We start from the raw sequence: 22,131 nt of genomic DNA, 5'->3' as shown, positions 1-22,131 counted from the left end.
CTTACATTTAGAGCAATTCAAAAAAAGTAAATTTGCAGTATACCAGCTTTGAAATGAGTCAAGATCGGCCTGAAGCTGATTAAAACAGAACAAGTTCGAAGGCAGATATGTGTAACAGAGTTTTACGTCATCTGAATACATAAAAACTCTAGAATGTAATATAACCTTTGGGAAGTCGTTAATGAACAGGGTAAAGAGTAATGGACCCAAATGGCTACCCTGGGGCACGCCAGAAGTTACATCAAACGACTTTGAAAGATTGTTGTCGAAGAAGACTCGCTGAGTCCTATTTTCAAGATTGCTTGAAATCCAACTTAATAAAGGCGCTGGAAAACCCAGAAGATCAAGTTTGTGAACTAAGAGCTCGTGATTAACAGAGTCAAATGCTTTACTAAAGTCGGTGTAAATTACATCTGTTTGTTTGCAATCTAAAAACCCATTCATAACAAAAGACGTAAATTCAAGCAAGTTGGTAGTAGTTGATCTCCGATGCACAAAACCATGTTGACAAGGTGATATTAAGGAGCTACACAGGTATTGAAGCTGGTATGTAATTATATGCTCAAAAGTTTTAGGGATAGCTGAGAGCTTAGCTATGCCTTTGTTGTTCTCAATATTAGACCTACTACCTTTTTATGCAAAGGTATAATAAACGATTGTTTAGGTGAAAGTATAGCATAGCACGCACTGCCTCACTCTGTATATGACGAAGCGCTGACTCTCGCAGTTCTTCCAGTGCTGTTCCAAAATAGCTAAGATCGATCATTTGAATTAGACTGAAGTGTCCGTTCAGGATCCATCCACGCCCATGCTCTATAGTCACCAACGGGAAGTCGTAGCCGTAAATGTTCAGACCAGAAACGCCAGATATTAATACCAAATTGCCATAAAAAAATATAATGGTTTATATTATTTATTTTAAAGTGCTAAGACTTTTTAGTTTCGGGGACGGTAATTTGGATTCTTAAATTTTTTCGTGACTATAATTATTCTTCAATTTTTCTGGTTTTTAACAAAATTTTTCCTACGATTTAAGTAACAAAATTTAAAAAAATTGTTTGTTGTTTTTTTTTGGTTCTATCATGGCAAAAGCATTTAAAGGTAGAACCGGCTATGATGCGTCTAGAACTTTTCACCGAAGAGGAAAGGAGAGGAGAAACAAAAACTTTGGATTCTTCATTGGTAGGATACAGTTAAAATTGTTCTAATTAGAGTTACACATGGTTCCACCTTATGATGCTCTACCAATTACAAGTACAAAAAGTATACAAATTTTTTTCTTTGTTTCTTCATTTCTTATTTTTTGTTTCTGTCTCTTATTTTTTATTGTCTGTTCTTGTCCCTGATTTTTTTGTGTTTTGGCAAAGACCACAGGACGTTGTATTTTGCGGTTAGTCATGTAGTCTTCCCCAGATGCCCCATAAGGGTATATCAAAAAAAGTTTTGGGCCATTTCTTTCCTTTTTTTTGGTTGGGCCTCTTTATTTGTGGAAAAAAATTCTTGGGCCATTTCTTAGAAATTATTGTTTTTTTTTCTTTTGGGCCTTTTTACTTGTGACAAGCAATTTTTTGGCCATTTATTTAAATAATTTTTTCCTGTTGGCCTCTTTATTAGTTAGTTTTTCTGCGTGGAAAGACATTTTTTTTTCGCAGTTCTAATTGAATATTGCCAAACGACTTTGCGTAATTGCCATTGTGTTTGCTTCGAGGATTCTCGTAGGCTTCTTGCCTCTTTTGTTTGCAGTTCTCTGTATTTTATTTATTGCCCGGTTATTGCCAAATTATCTTATGTTTTTGCCAAAGCCATTGATTACTTTCTATTATTGATTTTATATGAGGGGATTCAAGGATTTCTTACTTGTGCTTTGTGAATTTTGTTCCCGGTGCTGGTCACTAGCGTTACCCGATTATCCTTCCCTGCGACTTCCTTTTTATAGATCGCCTTTTGTTTCCCCTTTATCTGTTTGTCCCTTACATAGATTTCATCTCCTGGCTGGAATTTCCTAGGCCCTTCCTTTTCCTGTTTGCCCGTGAATTTCTCAATTCATGATTTTTCCTTATCTGTTCCCTACTTTCTTTATGAACCCTTGTCTTGAAATCGGACAACATTTGATAGTTTATCCTTTCCGTCCTGTTAAAAAAAGTATCGCTTGGCTTTCTCTTCGTGACCGAATGTAGCGGTCTACTGCTATGTAAACCAACTCCTTTGGTCTAGTATTGCGAATTTCTCCTTTGAGGCATCGGAAAACTTTGTCAGGGTTGAATTAAATTTCTCAATCTGGCCGTTTACCTCACTTCTTTGGATTGGTGTTTGGTACGATTTTATTCCCAAGCCCCTGATATAGTTGCAAACTAAGGGAGTCATGAATCTCCTTTCATTGTCCGTCACTATCATTTTGGGGGTTGTGAAATAGTGTATTGCCTTAGCTAATTTAGACCGAAGAGTAACTGCTGAGCGACTTTTTATGTTGAATAGTTAGCACTCTCTCACATGGATATTTGGGATAGGTGTGTCTTTCATAGGCCGCACCGCGGGATACCTATCGTATTTATTCGCCCGCGAACTGTTTTATTCGACTCGCGATTTTCGGAAAATAGTATCTTTCCAAGATTTGCTCCTTATTTTCCTTAGGGTTTCTATGAGCCCTCCTATGTTTGGACTCTATTCTTCCGCAAATTCTATCCTGGTTGGCCACATCTTCGACTACCCTTTGTGTTATCCTGATTTGGAACAAAAAATGCTCTAAATATACTTCTTGTAGAAGACATAAACGGTTTTCTGGAATCTTTATTCCATTTATCAGCGATGGATTCAGGCGTTCTTTTAAGGCCTCGATTAAACTGGGTTTTTCAATGGCGGCGAACCGAACGTAGTGACGAGTGAAACCCGGATGCGGATTTTCCGAACAAGTCATTGCACTCCCCTATGTAAAGATAATCTGGTTTCGGAAAACGTTTAAAGGAGCCTCCACGTGTGATATAAGATCTGACGAATCTTGGTCCGCACTGTGAACCGTCCCTTCCTCGCTTCCGGCCTCTACTAATACGTCGCTGGTTTCCGACGGTGCTGTTAAATGGTTTGCCTGACATGGAATCCTGGAGAGAGCATCTCCCGCAACATTTGATTTACCAAGAGTGTAAATCAGTTCGTGGTTATACTCTTCAATTCTAGCCTTCCACCTCTTCAACTTAGCGTTGTAGTTTCTACTTCCCAACGCAAATGTGAGAGGCTGGTGGTCGGTGAAAATTTTGATTTTTTTCGCCCCATAGAGGTACGACCTAAGGTTGTCTAGGGCCTAAACTATTGCCAGCATTTCTTTCTCGTTTGTGGCATAGTTCTCCTCTGTTCCAGATAAATATCTTGAGATGTAGGCGATGGGTCGATCCTTTCCTGGTTCTCCTTGGGTTAGCACCCCACCAATGGCATAATTTGAAGCGTCGGTAGTAAGATTAAAGGGTTTTTCAAAATCTGGAAAGGTAAGAATATCTGAGGAGACAAGCAATTGTTTCAGGTTATCGAAGGCCTGAAGGGCTTAGTTGTTCATACAGATTCGTATTTTCTTGGACTGATTTGCCCTGGCCTGTGCGTTTTCACCCCTAGTTAGATTGGTCAAAGGTTTGGCAACCTTTGCGTAGTCACGAATGAACTTTCGGTAATATGACATCATTCCCAGAAAGCTTTTTAGTTTTTTTAGTGTTTCCGGGGGCAAGAGGTTCTCTATAGCCTGAACCTTAGACGGATCTGGTTTTATTCCGTTAGATGTGATTATGTATCCCAGGAATTCTACTTCCGTTCTCATAAATTTGGTTTTCTCTAAATTCTCCCTCAAATTAGCGTCTGCGAGCCTTTCAAATATTGTTTCCATATTCTTTAAATGTTCATTTATATTTTTCCCAAAGACAATGATGTCGTCTATATACACGTAGCATATCCTTTAGATGTATTCCTTAAGGACGTCATCGATCATGCGTTGGAATATAGCAGGTGCGTTCTTCAATCCGAAGGGTAGATGCAAAAATTCGTACTTCCCATTCATGGTAGAAAACGCCGTTTTGGAAATATCCACCTCTTTCATTGCGATTTGGTGAAAACCTGAAGTGAAATCGATCGTTGTGAAATATTTGGCGGTGCCCAGACTAGCCAGGGTTGCATTGATATCCGGAATAGGATATGCGTCGGACACGGTAACCGCATTTAAACGTTTAAAATCTATGACCATTCTATACTGTTTTTCGCCGGAGGGCTTTGGCTTCTTTGGAACCACCCAAATGGGAGAATTGTAAGGACTTTTAGATGGTTGTACGATACCTTCTTCAAGCAATTCGGCTATTTGGTTTTCTACCTCTGCCCTCATGTTTGCAGGATAGGGATAACTTTTTGTGTATATGGGCTCATCAGTGGTGGTCATTATCTCCGCCCGAACAGAAGTTTTAATGTTTGTTTTAGCATTTAGTGGACCGAACAAATGGGAGTACTTCTTTGCTATGGCTTTCAAGTCCGGGAGAATTTCAGCGGGATTTTTATGTTGGGATCTATGGTTAGGACATGATTTGTCCTGTATAACTGCGCTGCTGCTTTGGAATTGCTCCTAAGGATGACTCAGGCCCGCGTTTGAACACGTTACGGTTGCTATTGGGCCTGTTCAAATAATTCACCTGCTTCGTTTGGGCACTCCCATCTGTAATGAACCAATCGCATCATGCCTCCATTGGCTCCCTTATAGTGCACCATCTATGCAAATAAGCTGGCCTCATTAATGTTTGTCATCCCAGCCACAAACTTCTTCACTTAGACAATTGTATAGCTTACTTGGCACTGAATTAAGGAACATCAGGTCTGCTATGCAATAGCTCTCCGAGTGGGTATAGGTTTTAAGGAGCGGGTACTCTGTTTGCTACAACCGGCTAGTCTACGGCGTATATGGGGGGATCTTGCTCCTACACTGACTTTTACCTCGGTTTCTCATAAAAAAAATCAAACAGAGATTTACTAAAAAAAAGTTACATTTTGAGGCCGTCGAAGGGTTAGGCTAATCCAAATAAAACAATACCCAAAAGAACGTATCAAATTTACTACGGAAATGAATAAGTAAAGCGTTAACTAATACACACAACTACTTGCCACGCGTTGCATCGTTTCCCAGCGGACCAAGTTTGATTAATTTGCGAGACTTTTGCAATCTGCTCAGAAGTGAGCTCATATGTGAACAAAAGAAGATAGAAACTTTATTTTTATCGCAAAAAACCTGTAAACAAGCTCCTACGCGAACAAAGAGCGATAGAAAATTTGTTTACCGCATATCACTCGCTTAATGTTTGCAGGAATTCTCGCAAGTGAGCAAAGAACGATGCTCATTTTTGTGGCGCAAAACACTTCTTATGATCTTTGTAACATGCGTTTTGTGACAAAAACCAAAATGCAGACAAAATAACGGTTCATAATTTCGTATATAGCGTTATTTCTTCTATCAATGCGCAGCGCAAATAAGAAATAAAACAATTTTTTAGTTCTATGATATCCGTGAAAGTGAATACTTGAGTGCTGTGTTTGAATATTATTTAATATTTATTATACTCAAATAAACACAGTGCAACGTAAGTGTAAACGCCTCAAGTGCGCTTCAATGTATTTAATATAGGGGAACACAACGGGAAACGGAACAACTGAAAAATTCGCGTATCCTATTTCTTGTGATCATTTTGAAATATCCTTTTTGATACTTATATAATATTGTTTCCGACTCGGGAAAACAATTTTTTCAGTATCTAATTTCAGTCGAAAATGTATCAAATGAAATATTTTATCGGACTACGCAGAAGTATCAAAAAAAGCCTATAAAAATATTGCTTAATATTCGCCAGCTTTATTTATTGCGACTATCGTAAACAATACTTTCACTGCCACAAACTGAACGACATATGAATCATACTGCTATCGTTTTCAGATGCGTTTGCGAGAGTTTTATCCGGTTAAATACCGTAAATCGCTCAAATGGGGTACCATTTGTGAGCATTTGGTCCGCTGGGTTTGGGGTTCATCCGGCAGAGGTGGAAGGCTAAGCTGTCGTTGCCCTCCCGTCTTCACCCACCCAACCTGCTAAAAGAATGGTAAAAGTAGTTCTTTTAGCCCACACATACTCACCATTGCCCCTACCACAAATATCCAATAAAAGTTATACCTTCATTTTTCTCCTTTTACAAATCCTTAAATTTTAATCAAAGTTTCTTCAATCATACATTTCGTTGTTTCTATATCTACTACTACGATAGACTTGTATTTTTATTTTCGCATTTATTACTTTGTGCTATATGTATTTATGTACATATATGTTAACCTACCTAAACTGTTCCCTACATCATTTATGTTAGCTTGCATTTCAACAGGTTGATCGAAATCGAATTCTCTATATTGCATTTTTATTTCGAAGTCTCTCAATTCCACAAAAAATAAGTTCACAAATTTACAAAATCCTATATATAAATTAATTCTCTTGAGCAGAAGAAAACGTTTCTCTGGTTTCCATGACTTCTTTACATTCTCCAAAAATTCTTCTCATCTCTTATCACTAGTCAAACATGTTAAGTTGAGATTTCCTCACTACATACAATTTAAACAAAAGTCGCTCAGTATATAAATTCTCTTATTACTTTACTACTACTTCAAAAAAAAAAAAAAAAAACAAAGTTATTTCTCAATACTATCTCACATTCAACATAATTCGTATAACCTGAGATCTCTGTACTTACATATTTAACATAGTTTCAAACATATTTATACATCGCTCACAGTTTGCGAGTGAGCGAGAAGCACCGCTTGCACTTAATACGCAGTATGTTAACTCTTGATGTTGCGCTCTCATATGCTCACAACACTTAGAATTAATTGAGTTGGTACATGGTTCAACTATATACAGGTTGGCTCATCTGTAAAGCAACAAAATATGTCTGTTCAAATTGTCAAAATCTGTGTATTGGTGTTGGTGCGAATGGTATGGAATGGAAACATAAAACTTAGCAGTTTTTGTATGTGTTAGAAAATGTTGCCAATGTGTTGGTTTCATTTTGAGTTTGCCATCTCCTTTTGACAATCCCTTCGACCATGCAATGACATAAATAAAATCAGCTGATGAGATGAGCCAACCTGTACATAATTGAATCATGAGTTGGTACATGGAGATCCAACAACGAAAGAAAATTGAAATTAATGAGCAGCTGAGTATGAGCAGTTAGAACATATTTATAAAACTGGAATTCTCTTTCGAGTTAAGAGAAGGAAAGCAAAAAAAAACAATATTTAGCAGAAAATCGAAATTATGTGAACGCTGTAACATATCCTTCTTGCAACATAATCTGATTAAACGATGTTACATGGCCCAATTAACAGAGCAATACAAAAGAAACTAATAAAGAAATTCAAAACCTACTGTAAAGGTTGTTAATGTTCAAAATTAAAATCTTTGTTATTAATACAATTTTTTTTTTCTTTGTACTATTTTTATCATCAAATTTCTTGTGGAATTTTGTGACGATATTAACCCCTCAAGTGGTGCAAATAAAACATGAATTGGTTGAATGAATATAGATATACAGACCGGTTAATTCTTACGAAGATAACTTATTTTTTTCCTTTCACTAAGGTGATAATTTTAATGAAAAGAAAACTATGAGTCCAACATGCATCGCACACAAAAGAAAAATTTAAAAATTAAATAATTTTATAACGATTTAACAAAGAAACCAGCTAATTGGATTGCTAATTTCATCGCTCTTTTTCAATTAATAAATAATCGAATTCAAAGCATGTGAATCAATACCAATAACAGGTCTGTATGTATAATATGTATAAATGAGTATAAAAGGTGGGGCACTTACCGAATCATCCTCCTTCCGCTGGCCAGTTGATGGAGTGTTGTCGGTTGAAGCTACAATATTATTAAGAAGAAAACACAATCACTTTTTATTAGCACCTTTTTCCTAACATGCCTATTTGTGGTATACTTTCTTGGGCTTTTGGACTCGCTCGCTCGCCCACATTCATCTTTTCCCAATAGAATATTTATTATTTTTTTTTTGTTTGTATATGTTAGATAGCCTAAATATATTGTACTTTTATTATTATTATTTTTTTTTTTCAAATCCTACAAACTACATTAAAAAAATAATTAGCCGCTGCGCCTTCTGAATCTGTAAATTCCTGGCGAGATCGTGGACTTCAACTTCCCATTTTGCCTCATTTAATTGATGATTGCTTCTTCTCGTAAAATTTTTCTTGCTGTAGAATGTTCATGTCTTATACAAGCAAGTGAAATGTTTCGGTTATTATTATTTTTTTTTTTGTACTAAGTTTGCAAATTTTTTTTTTGTTTGTTTTTTTTTTCGCAATTCAAAACTAACCATTGATCATGGCTACTTATTTACACCTCTCGCAAGGCTTGAATTCACAAATACAAATGCTTTTTTTCACTTGTGTTTTTTTTTTTTTTTATTATTATTTTTATTCAAATTTCTACAATCCCTTTTTTTTCTTATAACGTTTCGCTTATAAAAGGGGCTGTCTTTTTAAATATCAAGTTTTGTATCAAAATTTACACCTTATAGGGTTTTCTTATTCAAGCACTTTTTTTCTGTCTTCTTAGTTCATTTTTTTTTTTTTTATAACTTTTGTTTCTCGAAATAAAATACTTTACTTTTTTGTGTTGCTATTATACTTTTTTTTTTTGTTTGTATTCGAACGCAGAGATAATTAGTTTATCTTCAATTATATTCCTCTTAATTTTTTTTTTTTATTACTTTTGTTGTTTGTATAACTTTTCCCACTTGTTCACTTTTGATACAAATTTCTTTGTCCATTTTGATAAATTTTTAAAGAAACATGTTTTTTTTTTTTTGTTGTAAGTTTCCCAGATTTTCACTTTGTAAGTTTTAATTTATTTAACTTTTAAAGTTACTCACGGGCGGGATTTCAATCCATATATATATTTTCTTAACTTTTCCCCGGACAACCGATCATGATTCAACTCCTTCAGCAACTGACTTGTCCAACTTTTTGATATCCGTTTCCAAGCTCGGTAACCGCCGTAATTAAGCCACTTGCTCTCCAAAAAAAATTGTTTGCGAACTATTTTCTATAAAAAAAAAAAATGTTTACGAGCTATTTTTCCCCGTTAATCGGCTGTTTTCGAACTATTTTCCTTTGTGTAGTTTTTGTATTTTATTTTCAGTCTCTTCAAACCTATAGAATTTATATTTTTCTCCCATACTTCCCGCAGTTATTTTTTTCTTTTTTAATAAGCAATCTCTCACACAATTTCTGCAACTTTTTCTACAATACTCCCACAGTGTAAGCCCTGCTGTTACGATACCTGTTACCATCTGTTCCCACTTCTGTTATTAGAACTTATGTTTGAACTCATTAATGTAACATTAACTTGAACTCGAAACTGCTCCTATGCTGTTAAACCATCTATTTGGGCTTGCCCTGTTAACATCATACAGGTTTGCTATACCTCTTACTAATATACGAGAAGCATTTCCTATGGCTACCGGAAATAGAATGTTTATGTCTGGCGGATATCTGTCGAACCTCACACATCCACTTCCATCTTCTCCGCCGGTTTTGGTGCCGTAGGCCTAGGTTAGGTTAGGTTAGAGTGGCTGCCTCCGCTGTCCGAGCGGAGACTCTCGTAGGCCGTTATGGCCCGTTGTGCTACCACGCGGGGGCCCCTATTTCCTGTTACCCCACTTTCGAAGAAGAAGAAAGTTTAGACCCCAGTGAGGCTAAACCAGCGCGTTTGCCTAATGAAACGCAAGATGTCGTTTGGGTTTATAGATTCAAGCTCCGCAAGGCACCCAAAAGAGTGTCTGTGGAGGCATTGGTCCTGGTTTTTGACAGTGCGGGACAGTGGCACAGATAGTGCTCAACGCTTTCTATCTCCTCCTCGTCCCTACAGCTGCGGCAGAAGTCATTTGTCTGCAGGCCCATATAGGCACCGTGAGTGCCCATGAGACAGTGACCTGTAAGAAGGCCCACTAGTGCGCTTATAGAGATACGGTTTAACAATATCACCGATCGCGATCCCTTTTCATCCAGCTTAGGCCAGATTTGCTTGGATATACTACATGTAGGTTCCCTCGCCCACCTGGCGTTTGCCTGGTTTCGCAGGTGGTATTTGCAAGTGTTTAGAGGAGGGCTGGCCCAACCAGCGGAGGTTATTGTTTGGAAGTTGGTGCCTTCCCTAGATAGCTCATCCACGGCGCAGTTTCCTGTGATGTCACAGTGGGCAGGGACCCATATTATGCTTAGGTTGCAATCTTCAGCTAGTTTGTTGAGGGTTTATCTGCACTTCAATGCCACTAGTGACGAGGTGTTACTGCATTGCAGGGATTTTATGGCAGCTTGGCTGTCAGATAAAATTGAAATAGAATTGGTTACCTGCAGGTTAGCAAGATAGCGGGCTGCTTCCAAGATAGCTATGAGTTCAGCCTGAAAAACACTGCAGTGATCGGGTAGGCGAAAGCTCTCGCTTAGATTGAGCTTCTCCGAGAATATTCCGCTGCCGACTCTGTTGTTTAGTTTAGAGCCATCTGTAAAAACGGAGATTTCGTGTGATCCCGGCTCCACGCCGTTTGCCCACTCGTTCCTCTCTGGGATTCTTGTGGAAAATTTTTTGTCCCAGCAAGGGGTCGATGTTGTATGGTCCAATTTCAAGAAGGTTTCGGGGACTTGCTTCAGGATCCGGGTGTGACCAAACCTCCATGGTTCGATAGCGTTGAGCCTTGCCGCGTTGCAAGAGGCACAGTATCTACTATAAAGATCAGTTGGGAGAAGGAATAATATGGTTTCAAGAGCTTTGGTGGGAGTGGAGGGAAGGGCACCGCTGGTGAGCATTGCCGCCATCCTCTGCACTCTCGTTACTTTACTCTTGTTAGATTCGATATCGTAGGCCTATTAGGAGGGGCAGGATCTTCCCTGCTCTTCATTTGGGGTCTATTTAAAGGGTTTCTCTCATATCTCTGACTGGAGTTCATATTGGCCCAGTTATAACTGGCACGCGCTCTCGGAGGGAGTGGTGGTATTTGTGACTGTCATGTTAGGACATTGGAGGGAACCACAATTCTATTTGTTGAGTTATTGTGCACTATTGTATTCCTGAGCGTTTAATTTTGAATATCCAAGTATGCTGAATATGCTTCTGGTAGGATTTTTGGTTTCTGAACAACATTTCCGGAATAAGGCCCCTAATGGAAACGTCAAGTGCCCTATTGCAGTACGTTTCCACAAGGACTGACATAGTCTCGCGGCTATACTCATCCGACATGATTTTGTTGACGATCAGCGACCGTTGCGTAAAATTCATCCAACGTTGCACCTCTTTGGACTAACTGATTGAGCTGGTGCTCCAGGGTCCTTATGTCCCTTTTATCTGCGTAATGTAGCGAAAGTACCCGTTTAATTTCTTCCCAAACTCCCCCTAAGACATTGTATGCTACTAGTGCCAAATCGGCCACGCCACGAATTTTTTGCCTGATGTGCTGCGGAATGGCACGATATAAGGGGTTTTCTTTCACCACAGCGTAGTCCGAAAGGATACCCTCGACGCAATGAACCCAAGTGCTATATTGGGAAGGACTACCTTCGAAAACTTGCAGCTCCTTCACGCAATCAGGAAGTCTGCCGATATCCTTTAAATCCGGTTCCGACAGCGGTGTTCGCACTGATGCGGGTACAGCCTGCGGCTGCGGCCTCACTCTAGTTTGCTCTATGCTACCTAATCGTTCGTCGGCTTTGGCCAGGTCCTGCTCCAAAATCATGAGCCTAGAGCCGAGGGCTACACCGTTGTTTTCTATGCCACTAAGCCGCTCCTCGAGTCGCCTAATCTGCTCGAGCAGAGCATTAATACCGCCAGTGAGTTCGTTAACTTTAGTGGTTAGGGTATCCATGTCTACAATATTAAACGGTTTTTGATCGAAACGGAAATTTTCTTTAGAATAAATTTAACCTTGCACAAAGTGGCCTTTCTGTGATTCGCGTTATTTAATAGGGTATGTAGACCGTCACCGAATATTTATAAAACGGAGGGATACTTCACAGCAGGATATTAGAACTTATTTTTTTATTAATATTATTTCATATGATTGAATCAAGTTTTGGCTTTAGAATTTTTGTAATTGTTTTTTTTTTTCTGTGGCAAAACTCTTTTTGTTTTTTTTGCAAATTTTTAGTTTGAATTCGGGTCCTTACAATTTTAGGATTTCCTGAATATAAAAAAGTAACCCCGATTAGGCTGGTGAAACCTTTACCGTGTTCTTATGTAAACGACGACATGTACCCAATGGGCGTTTCACCATACATTAGTCATTAGAGGTAAAGTTTTGGTCAGGGGAGGCTGTGTTTTTACCTTTTTAATCGCCCTCAATCAGATTGAAGGCAACCTACTTGGGCACAGTTGCTCCACAACGCAATCCCGGACTTGACGCAATCTCCAGTGTGTTCTTATGTGTTCACCAGAAGTACCGATAAACGCAAAACTGCAGTATGTTCTTATGGCTATACTGGAAGTATTGCAGTGGCCACTTCCAGTGTGTTCTTATGTGTACCCTGGAAGCCTCCAAAAATATGAAGTCGTCCCCAGTGTGTTCTCATGTGTACGCTGGAGATAACTTGACGCAAGGGGTTAAGCTCTGCCGTGTCCTTAAGGGAACAGCAGGGTGCACGCAATATGCAAAATGTTTCGGTTTATATTGCACGGTCACAGGGTTCGTTAACCACAATTTGGCATTCGATGTGGTGAGCTCCGTCCTACGAGTATAGGCATACGGACTCACTCAGCCAATGCGATTGTGCTTTAACATTCGGATATGCGATAGCGGGTCGTAGGAATGATCACTGGTTTTAATTTTTTGTTTTTCTTTTTTCCTTTGCGTGTTTCTGTTTATTTTAATTATCGTATTATTCCTGTATTAGCGTTTAGGCTATCAGGATAGGACCTAGTAAAATTATAAAAAAAATTTTTTCACTTTACGTGTTTTTTCTTAATTTTCATATTATTCCTGTATTAGCGCTTTGGCTATCAGGATAGGACGTAGTCAAATTATTAGATTTATTGTATGAGGTTTAACCTCTCCTGGGAAGAGGAGCTTTTATACCCTATAGGGTCCCGAAGGGAATCGCAGAATTAAGCCAATATTATAAACCGGAGGGTCGAGGTTTCACAAATATTTGTTATCGACTGTACAAGCCTTAAATTATTTTTTAATTTTGTTTAGTTCCTAGTTTTTATTTTATAAACCGGAGGATCACCCCGAAGGTGGTTAACCGCGGTTTTAGCAATATTTCATTCATACGCCTCTTGGGCAATTATTATCCTTTGGGGAATTTTTTCCTAAAAAGGTTTTACTTAGATTCTTCACTACACACCACACAACACAATTCCTCATTGTTTTTTGCACTATCACTTTTTCAGGACCTCTTTTTTAAGGAGGGTCCCCCAGTGGGTCCCTGCTCGGGCGCCAATTAAGGAGCCCAAGGACTAGGGCTCAAAAAAATGAGGGTGGGGGCCGCCCTGCGGCCCCATTAATACTACAAAGATCCAAATAAAAAATTGTTTATTTTCATCAGCATAAATATGAACATTACAATATCTTGGCGCATTAGGTAAGTCATTGACATACAACACAAACAGCAAAGGGCCCAGGATTGAACCTTGCGGAATACCCCTGCGTACAGGTACAAAATTAGCCCTATTGGCACCAACATACACTGCCTGATATATGTGTACGAGGTAGGACCTAATCAGACCAGTGGCATGAGAAGAGAAATTAAAAAGATTTTGTAGCTTGCGACATAGAAGCTCATGATCAACTGAGTCAAAAGCCTTGGAATGATCGAGTAGAGTTAGAAAAGCAAGATTATTTCCATCAATTTCCATCTTAATGATATCTTTTGCCACTACATAACCCAAAAATTCTACCTCTTCTTGGTAAAATTTTGACTTTTCTGAAGATATTTTCATGTTTGCTTTTTTAAGTATTTTAATCACCAACCACAAATGTTTTTTGTGATCCTCCAAATTCTTTGAAAAAACTATGACATCGTCGACATAGACATGGCAAAACTTTCCCACAAATTCCCTCAACACTATCCATAGCTCGCTGAAAAATACTCGGTGCATTTTTCAACCCAAACGGCATTCGTAAAAACTCATATTTCCCGTAATTCACTGAGAATGCCGTATTACCTCCGGATTAGGCATTGGATATCTATCTGATACCGTTTTTTCATTAAGTTTCTTAAAATCAATTACCAGTCTTAATTTTGGACTTCCGTCTTCATTCATTCCCTTTTTTGGAACAACCCACACTGGAGAGTTATATGGACTTTTACTTTCCCTAATTATGCCGTTTTGCAACAAATTTTGAATTTCTTCATTAACAAATCTGTTCACTGACATAGGATAAGGGTATTGCTTTGACCAAACTGGTCTTTCCTCAATTATTCGTATTTCCGCTTTGGCGTCAGTACGAAAGGATAAATTTAAATTTAAATCACTATATGCTGTGCTAATTTCTTTTCTTATCTTTTCCTGCAAATTTTTTATTGAAGCTTCCTCTTCTTTAACAACCTCGTCTCTATTTTCTTCGATAGACAACCCGAAGCCTTCAAATTCATATTATTCAGTATGTAGGAATTCTTACCTGGTTATCCACTTAATGAGCACACAACACTCGTTCATTACAGTTTTTATTAATAACAAAGTTTATTAAAATAAAGTAGTTATAGTTAATAGTTAATGGTTATATAAAATAAATGATTTTTCACACAAACACGTTCAAGTGCAACTTTGCGACTTCATTGTCCGACTTAAACTAAACGTTCGTCTTTTATTCAAATTGCTCGGTAGCTGTAGTTTGTATTGTTTCGTCAAGTTCTCGTTCAACTTATATTTTAGGGTGAGTGCACTATTCTCTTTAATGGTCTGTCTGTCATCCTACATCAGCACTACATTCGGCCGTCCTGACTTCATTCGGCCCGAATGATTTTGTCCATTTTTTCATAAATTCTGCGACTGTTGACGTCTTCCCTGGTCCTTCATGATCTCCTATCTTCTCGACTTCATATCAAAAAAAAAAAAATATCGGCCATGGTTTAATTTCTTCACTACCTTATAGGGCCCTAAGAACTTCGGTTTTAGTTTTAACCCGCTACCGAACTGCGTTCTTTTGATTGCTACTAAGTCGTTAAGTTCGTAAGAGTTTTCTTTTCTCCGACGTAGATTATATGCCCTGCGATTTTCTTGTTGTATTTTCGAAATGTTATCTTTTGCCTGACTGCGAACTACTGCCCGATCTTCGTTTAACTCATCTAAAGCTGCGTCCTCTAAATGTTCTTGAAGCTCTGGCATATTGGCCATACGCATATCAAGTCCCGTCAGAATTTTAAAAGGAGATTGTTTTGTGCTTCGTGGAGGAGAATTGTTTATGAACTGTTGTACGCGTTCTATGTGTTTGTACCAACTGCTGGTTGATTCTGCACATAACTTCGATAACATCGGAACAACTACCCTGTGCATCCTCTCCACTTGCCCATTTCCCCGCGGCACTCCTGTCGTTATAAGTAAATGCTGAATATTTTCACCTTGACAATAATCTTTGAATAGATGCGAAGTAAATGCAGCTCCCCTGTCAGTGATTATTCTTTTAGGGTTACCAAATATTGCGGCCTGTTTCTTTAGTTTGTCCACTACTGCTTCTGCTCCTGTATTCTTTGTAGGGTATAGCCACACAAACTTACTAAATGCATCTATCACTACAAATATGTAATTATACGACTTGCTGGTCGTCTCGAGTGGTTCTACGTGGTCTACGTGATACTTTCCTAAAGGCATGTCTTCTTTATTTGTGTGTTCACTATGCATTCGATGCAACTGCGCACTACTTGTCCCACCTTTGCATTAATTTGAGGTATGAAAGATCCTTGATCCTGTAGATCTTGGGTTTTCTTTGTCGAGAAATGTCCCTGCCTATGCGCCAGTTTAATGACCTCGTCTTCCATTAGTGCTGGCACCACAATTAACTCTTTCTCTGGATTTTTAAAAAGAATGTCGTGTTTAATGTAAAAATCTTCGTATTCGTCTTTTTCTAAGATTTTCCTAACTGCTTTTGTCCATTCATCTTTTAACTGTGCTTGCTTAAGTCGGTACTTTAACGAGTCCTCTAACATTAAGCAGTACATTCTACTCATTGCGTCAACATGCCTCATTCGAGTTCCTGCCCTGTGCTCGATTTCATAGTTGAAATCTTGTAGAAATAAAACCCATCTCGCAACCTTAGGTGGTACCTCCTTCCTCTTGAGTGTCAGTGTAAATGCGTTACAGTCTGTCACGATTTTAAATTTGATACCTAATAAGTATATCTTCCATTTCTTTAAAGCTCCGATTATTGCTAAAACCTCTAATTCGTATGACGGATAATTCACCTCTGCTGGCTTCGTCTTCCTGCTCATATACTGTACCGGATGTAATTTCTGATCGTCAGGATCCTTCTGCAGTAATATAGCCCATACCCATACTTACTGGCATCAGTATGTACCTCTGTTACCGCACTCTGGGAGAATAATCTCAATACCGGTGCCTTTTGTAAAAACCCCTTCAATTGCTGGAAAGCTGTTATTTGTTCTACGCCTAATTTAAAGACTTTGTCTTTCCTTAGCAAATCTGATAATGGCCTAGCGATTACTGCATAGTTTTCTATAAACCTTCAAAAATATGAAGTTAGTCCTAAAAATCTCTGCAAACTCTTCTTGTCTGACGGTAAAGGAAAAATTTTTTATAGATTTCGTTTTGTTTTCTGAAATTTGAATGGTACCGTTTTCGATAATGTATCCCAAAAATTCTACTTTCCGTTTTAAAAATTGACACTTGGTCCACTTTATTTTTAGTCCGTACGTCGAACAAACTTCTAAAACCTTTCTTAATTTAATTATACCTTCATCTTCGTCCTTTGATGGTATTATCAAGTCGTCCATGTATATTATCACGATGCCTTTCTGAATTAACGTTCGAAATACAGCGTTAATAAACCGACAAAAAACAGCGGGTGAATTCGAAATTCCAAATGGCACTACGCAAAATTCGTACTGCCCGTCACTACTTACAAATGCCGTATATTTTCTTGATGTCGGTGCTACTGGGACATGAAAGAATCCGTTGGATAAGTCCAACGTTGTAAAAACTCGTCCACCTTGCAATCTGTCTAAAACGTCGTCCATCACGACCATCGGAAAATTGTCTCGTATAATTTTTTTTATTAAGTTGTCTATAGTCACAACATAAACGTTTTTCTCCGCTTTTCTTTGGAACTACCACAATCGGAGAAGCATAGTTAGAGTTGCTGGGTTTGATTACCCCCTCCCTTAACCACTCTTCGATTTGCCTATCCACAAACTTCCGATCTTCTATCGTCATTCGCCTTGGATTTTGGTATACAAATACTTCATCTGTCAAAACTATTTCCATTTGTACGGGTGATTCACAGTTACCTACCGGTTTATACTCTTCAACCAAACTTGCTATTTCTCTGGCTAGAATATCGTCTAAATGCTGTATGTCTAGAGCCTAAATCTCTTTTAACTCGTTTAAGTTCATCACATCAAACTCTTTTATCCACTCTTCTTGTTTATTTATACTTAATTTTTCCTTGTCAGATAAATTCTTCTTTTTGAAAACCGCCTCATCTTCAGTTAAAATGATATCTACGTCTTTTAAAATAGCTTTACCTATTATCCCTGCACACTGAATGTCTTTTCCCTGACTACATGGAGTGTGACATTTAGCGATATCCCATCTACATGCATCAAGGTGTCGAAGCTACCTCTCGTCTCAATAACATTTGCACAATCACTATAAAGTTTCCTCCTATCATTGATTAACTTATGTTCACATCCGCTTAACATTAATGTATCGTACCGTATCAAGTTCAAAGAACAACCCGAGTCAATAAGTGTGTCAAACTTGAAATCGTTTACGGTTACTGTTTTGAAATGTAACTCGTCTCTAGCACTATTGCAAAATGGCTGAAAAACCTCGTCACCTAAAGTATTCACAGTACTTACCTCTTTCTTTACCTCTTTTCCACATTTTGTTTTAGCTTTGCACTCGAATGAGCGATAACCCATTTCGTTGCATTTAAAACACTTAAATTCCTTATGTGTACATTTTGCTGCTACATGAGATTTATCTCCACACTTAAAACACCTCCTGTTCGATTCTTCTTTCGGTTTTGTTGCTCCAGTATGATTTTCCTTTAAAACTTCAGACGCCCCTGTCTTTACTAGTCCTATATTAGCTTTTCTTACTTTCTCGTACACTTTCACCTTCTTTCTTTACCTCTTTTCCACATTTTGTTTTAGCTTTGCACTCGAATGAGCGATAACCCATTTCGTTGCATTTAAAACACTTAAATTCCTTATGTGTACATTTTGCTGCTACATGAGATTTATCTCCACACTTAAAACACCTCCTGTTCGATTCTTCTTTCGGTTTTGTTGCTCCGGTATGATTTTTCTTTAAAACTTCAGACGCCCCTGTCTTTACTAGTCCTATATTAGATTTTCTTACTTTCTCATACACTTTCACCTGTTCGTTCAAATCTTCTATAGTCTTTGCTTGGTACAAAACAAACCTATTAAACCTTGAGTCTGGAATACCCTCAATAAAAAAATCAATTGTACTTGCCTCGTCTAAATTTATCTGTTTACCTATTTCCATTAGGCTGTACAGATACTCGCGAAAACTCTCGTTTGCATGTTTACGTCTGTTTTTTAGTATCTTATGCACATCTGACGTACAAAGCTTAGAACCAAATTCGGATATAAGAACGTTTTTTAAAGTTTCCCAAGTACATACGTTACTTTGGCTTATAACGAATAGCTTAGCTGCTCCCCGCAAAAGCTGTTTTCCATAAACAAATCTCTGTAAATCGTTCCACTTCACTATATCCGCATTTAATTCAAACTCATTTACCCAAACCCTTATATCGACATTACTATCCCCGGAAAATGAACTCACACAATCGCCTATATCTTTAAGTGTAAATTGTTGCTGCCTCACAAAGAACTGGGAAGACTGCAGAACATTATTCTCTTGCACATCATTGTAAACCGACTCATCATCACTAGGAACGTTTCGCGTCAACCCGTAGTGCTGAAGTAGCCTATCTTGTAACTCTCGTTTCTGTCCTGATGTCGAAAGTTCTAACTCCCTCAATTTGTCTTTTAGCAAACTAACAGTCAAAGACAATATAGTGTCAACGTCCATCTTATTGAATGCAAATATGATAAAATGTAGATGTAAATATAATAAAAATGTTAATTGAAATTAAAAATACAATGTTAACTTAAATTAGTCAAAGTGAGAACAAACCAAATACTATCTCCACACCTTTTATTTTCTTAAATGTTTCGGTTTTCATATAATAGTTAAAAACTTGCTTATCAATGTTCTTTACTGTTTCTCTAACAAAAATATTTCAATTCAATTTATTTTTATTTACTTCGTATACAAATTTTATCGCCTTCACTGTACTTAACAACCTTGTTTTCAAATTAACCTTCTTTCTTCTTCGTATTCTTATTTAAATTTTTGTTCCACCTTTATATTCGTCTTTAATTGCATTTCATTTCGCTTTGACAATCTTATTTTCTCTTTTCTTCTATACTATACGCCTTCAACAATGGTATTTGCTTTTTTGGTCTATTTCAAACACTTCTGTTTTTACAATGTTAGTATTCTTAAAGTTTTATCAACATTTATTTTACTTCAATTTCATTTTCTGCTGTTATCTTCTTTACCTAATTCAAATACATTCTTTTTGTTGTTCGTTTTACGTGTAATTCGCTTTGACTTATTTTTCTTTAGAAATATTCTTCTTTTGAGTAGTTTCTATAATACAACTTCTTACTACTTTTCTATTTTATTTCTATACATCTCTTTCTAGCATTCGCTTATTAAAACTTCTTTCTCTATTCCAATAGAGCCACGTAAATTCAACTTTAACTTCTTTTAATATGCTTATCAAATAAACTTCTTTCTATTTGCATTTTACATTAGCTTCGTGTTTTTCTTCTTTATGTTCAATTAACACTGACTTCTTCAACTTTTTATTTTGTGTTTCTCTGTCTTCGTTGACATGAACTTCTTCAACTTCTTATTGCCTTTTGGCTTTTCCTTATGTTCTCTTTTAAGTACTTACTCTTTTATTGATATTGCTTTTCGTCTCACTTCTTCATTTTATTTCTTCTTCTCGTTCCTCGGCTGTTAACAGAATGATGTCCGTTACGAAGAGTTTTAAAATTTTCGGCTTGCTTCGCCTGATACTGCTGCTGTCGCTTTGCTTCAAATGCTGGTGTTCGGCCAATGTCTGCTATATTGATCTATGTACTTTCTAGAACTTTTCGCCTACGTTGGCTGCGCTGCTTTTTGGCGTCACTTCAAAGTCGCTAGCTTCATCGCCATATAAATTGTAACAAAATATGAATGTTTTTTCGATTTGTGCGAAAATTTCGATCATAATAGACTTTTTAATCCCAAGTGATCACTTCGATCCGTATATTGCTTTGAAAAAAGCAAATAAATACGTTTATAAACTTCGGGCCACCGCGCTGCTGCTAACTCAAATCGGGGCAGAATTCCTGGTTGAGCCCCCAGTTTTGTAGGAATTCTTACCTGGTTATCCACTTAATGAGCACACAACACTCGTTCATTACAGTTTTTATTAATAACAAGGTTTATTAAAATAAAGTAGTTATAGTTAATAGTTAATGGTTATATAAAATAAATGATTTTTCACACAAACACGTTCAAGTGCAACTTTGCGACTTCACTGTCCGACTTAAACTAAACGTTCGTCTGTTATTCAAATTGCTCGGTAGCTGTAGTTTGTATTGTTTCGTCAAGTTCTCGTTCAACTTATATTTTAGGGTGAGTGCACTATTCTCTTCAATGGTCTGTCTGTCATCCTACATCAGCACTACAAGTATGTTTCCGGATTTCAAAAAATTTCCCCCAATTCTTCCCTCTTTGTTTTTTAATTCAACACTCTTTATTTTGGATTTATTTTGATTTATTTCGGTTGGTGCTTTCAAAATTATATCTTCTGAAATATTTTTTGTCGAAAATTTATTTCCTATATTGCCGGTATCATTTTCGGCAGGCGCTTTAGGACCTTCCTGTTTCAAGGAAGAAAAAAATTTTTTTAATATTATATTGCCGGCGAAATCTGCGGCGGGAGCCTTAGGATTTTTGCATCCCAAGGGGATTAAATTCTCAAATTTTTTACTTTCCTTTTCATATTTTTCTCTTTTGTTGCGGGTAGTTACATCGGCGGGCGCCTTAGGACTTTTATATCCCAAGGGGTTTAAATGTTTACTCTTAACAGTTTTCTTTGTACTTTTAAATTTTTTTGCTTTAATTTTTTCGGTTTTGCCGGTAAAAGCTTTTAGGACTACTGTCTCCCAAGGGGTTTAAAATTTCATTATTGTTGCCAGCCTTTTCACCATCTGCCATTTTAGATTTAATATACGAAATAATTATGGTTTCTTCTCTATTATTATTTTTTATTAATTTATTATTTTTAAAATCCACCACCGCATTAATTTTCCTTAAAAAATGGAATCCAATTAAGAGATCCGATTCCAAATTATCGATCTCATAAAACATCTGTATTAGGTGGTACTATTTTATTATGGTATAACCATTAATGGCTTTAACTCTTTTATATATGGCAAGCTCATTTTTATCTTTATAAATTCCTGCTTTTATGTAGCAACTTGTTGCTCCAATATCAATTAAAATTTTAAAATATTGCAGCTTAGCTTTGATTTAAAAAATGGTCCTCATCAATATTATTAACGCGTTGCGCTTTGTTTGGTGGTTGAACACTTAACTGTGCACTAGCGTGTGGTCTTTTATCGGCCACATTGCTCTGATTATTTGAAAAGTAATTATTTCGATAATTACTTTGAATATTATTTGGCATTTGTTGTTTGGATCTGGATACTCCGATAGACATCCATAGGTGCCGGTAGAGGTTGATTATGCTCTTGAACCGTCCTTTAGTTGTAATCAATTTGTGGTTG

The 22,131-nt window shown here is 37.3% G+C and overlaps 1 protein-coding gene across 1 annotated transcript; it reads right to left on the bottom strand.

Moving 5' to 3' along the window:
• Positions 1–16,829: 16,829 nt before the first annotated feature.
• On the bottom strand, positions 16,830–19,564 carry LOC137252442 (uncharacterized). Its single transcript, XM_067788143.1, has 2 exons — positions 18,569–19,564; positions 16,830–18,297 (listed from the first exon to the last, which is right to left on the bottom strand). The coding sequence occupies exons 1-2, from the start codon at positions 19,310–19,312 to the stop codon at positions 17,776–17,778; spliced, it is 1,266 nt and encodes a 421-aa protein (XP_067644244.1). The 5' UTR covers positions 19,313–19,564; the 3' UTR covers positions 16,830–17,775.
• Between the last annotated feature and the right edge of the window lie 2,567 nt (positions 19,565–22,131).

This window comes from Eurosta solidaginis, chromosome 5 (assembly GCF_040869045.1).
Source record: "Eurosta solidaginis isolate ZX-2024a chromosome 5, ASM4086904v1, whole genome shotgun sequence".
Taxonomy (NCBI): domain Eukaryota; kingdom Metazoa; phylum Arthropoda; class Insecta; order Diptera; family Tephritidae; genus Eurosta; species Eurosta solidaginis.
The sequence above is the reverse complement of the archived record's forward strand: the minus strand, read 5'-3'. Positions and strand labels throughout refer to the sequence as shown.

What these genes read in the sequence shown, in the direction of transcription:
- LOC137252442 (XM_067788143.1), bottom strand. Translation starts at nt 19,312, where the DNA reads ATGGACGTTGACACTATATTGTCTTTGACTGTTAGTTTGCTAAAAGAC. An exon ending in TAAAGACAGGGGCGTCTGAA is followed by an intron (nt 18,298 to 18,568) that starts GTTTTAAAGAAA and finishes GAAGTTTTAAAG; the next exon opens with GAAAATCATACTGGAGCAAC.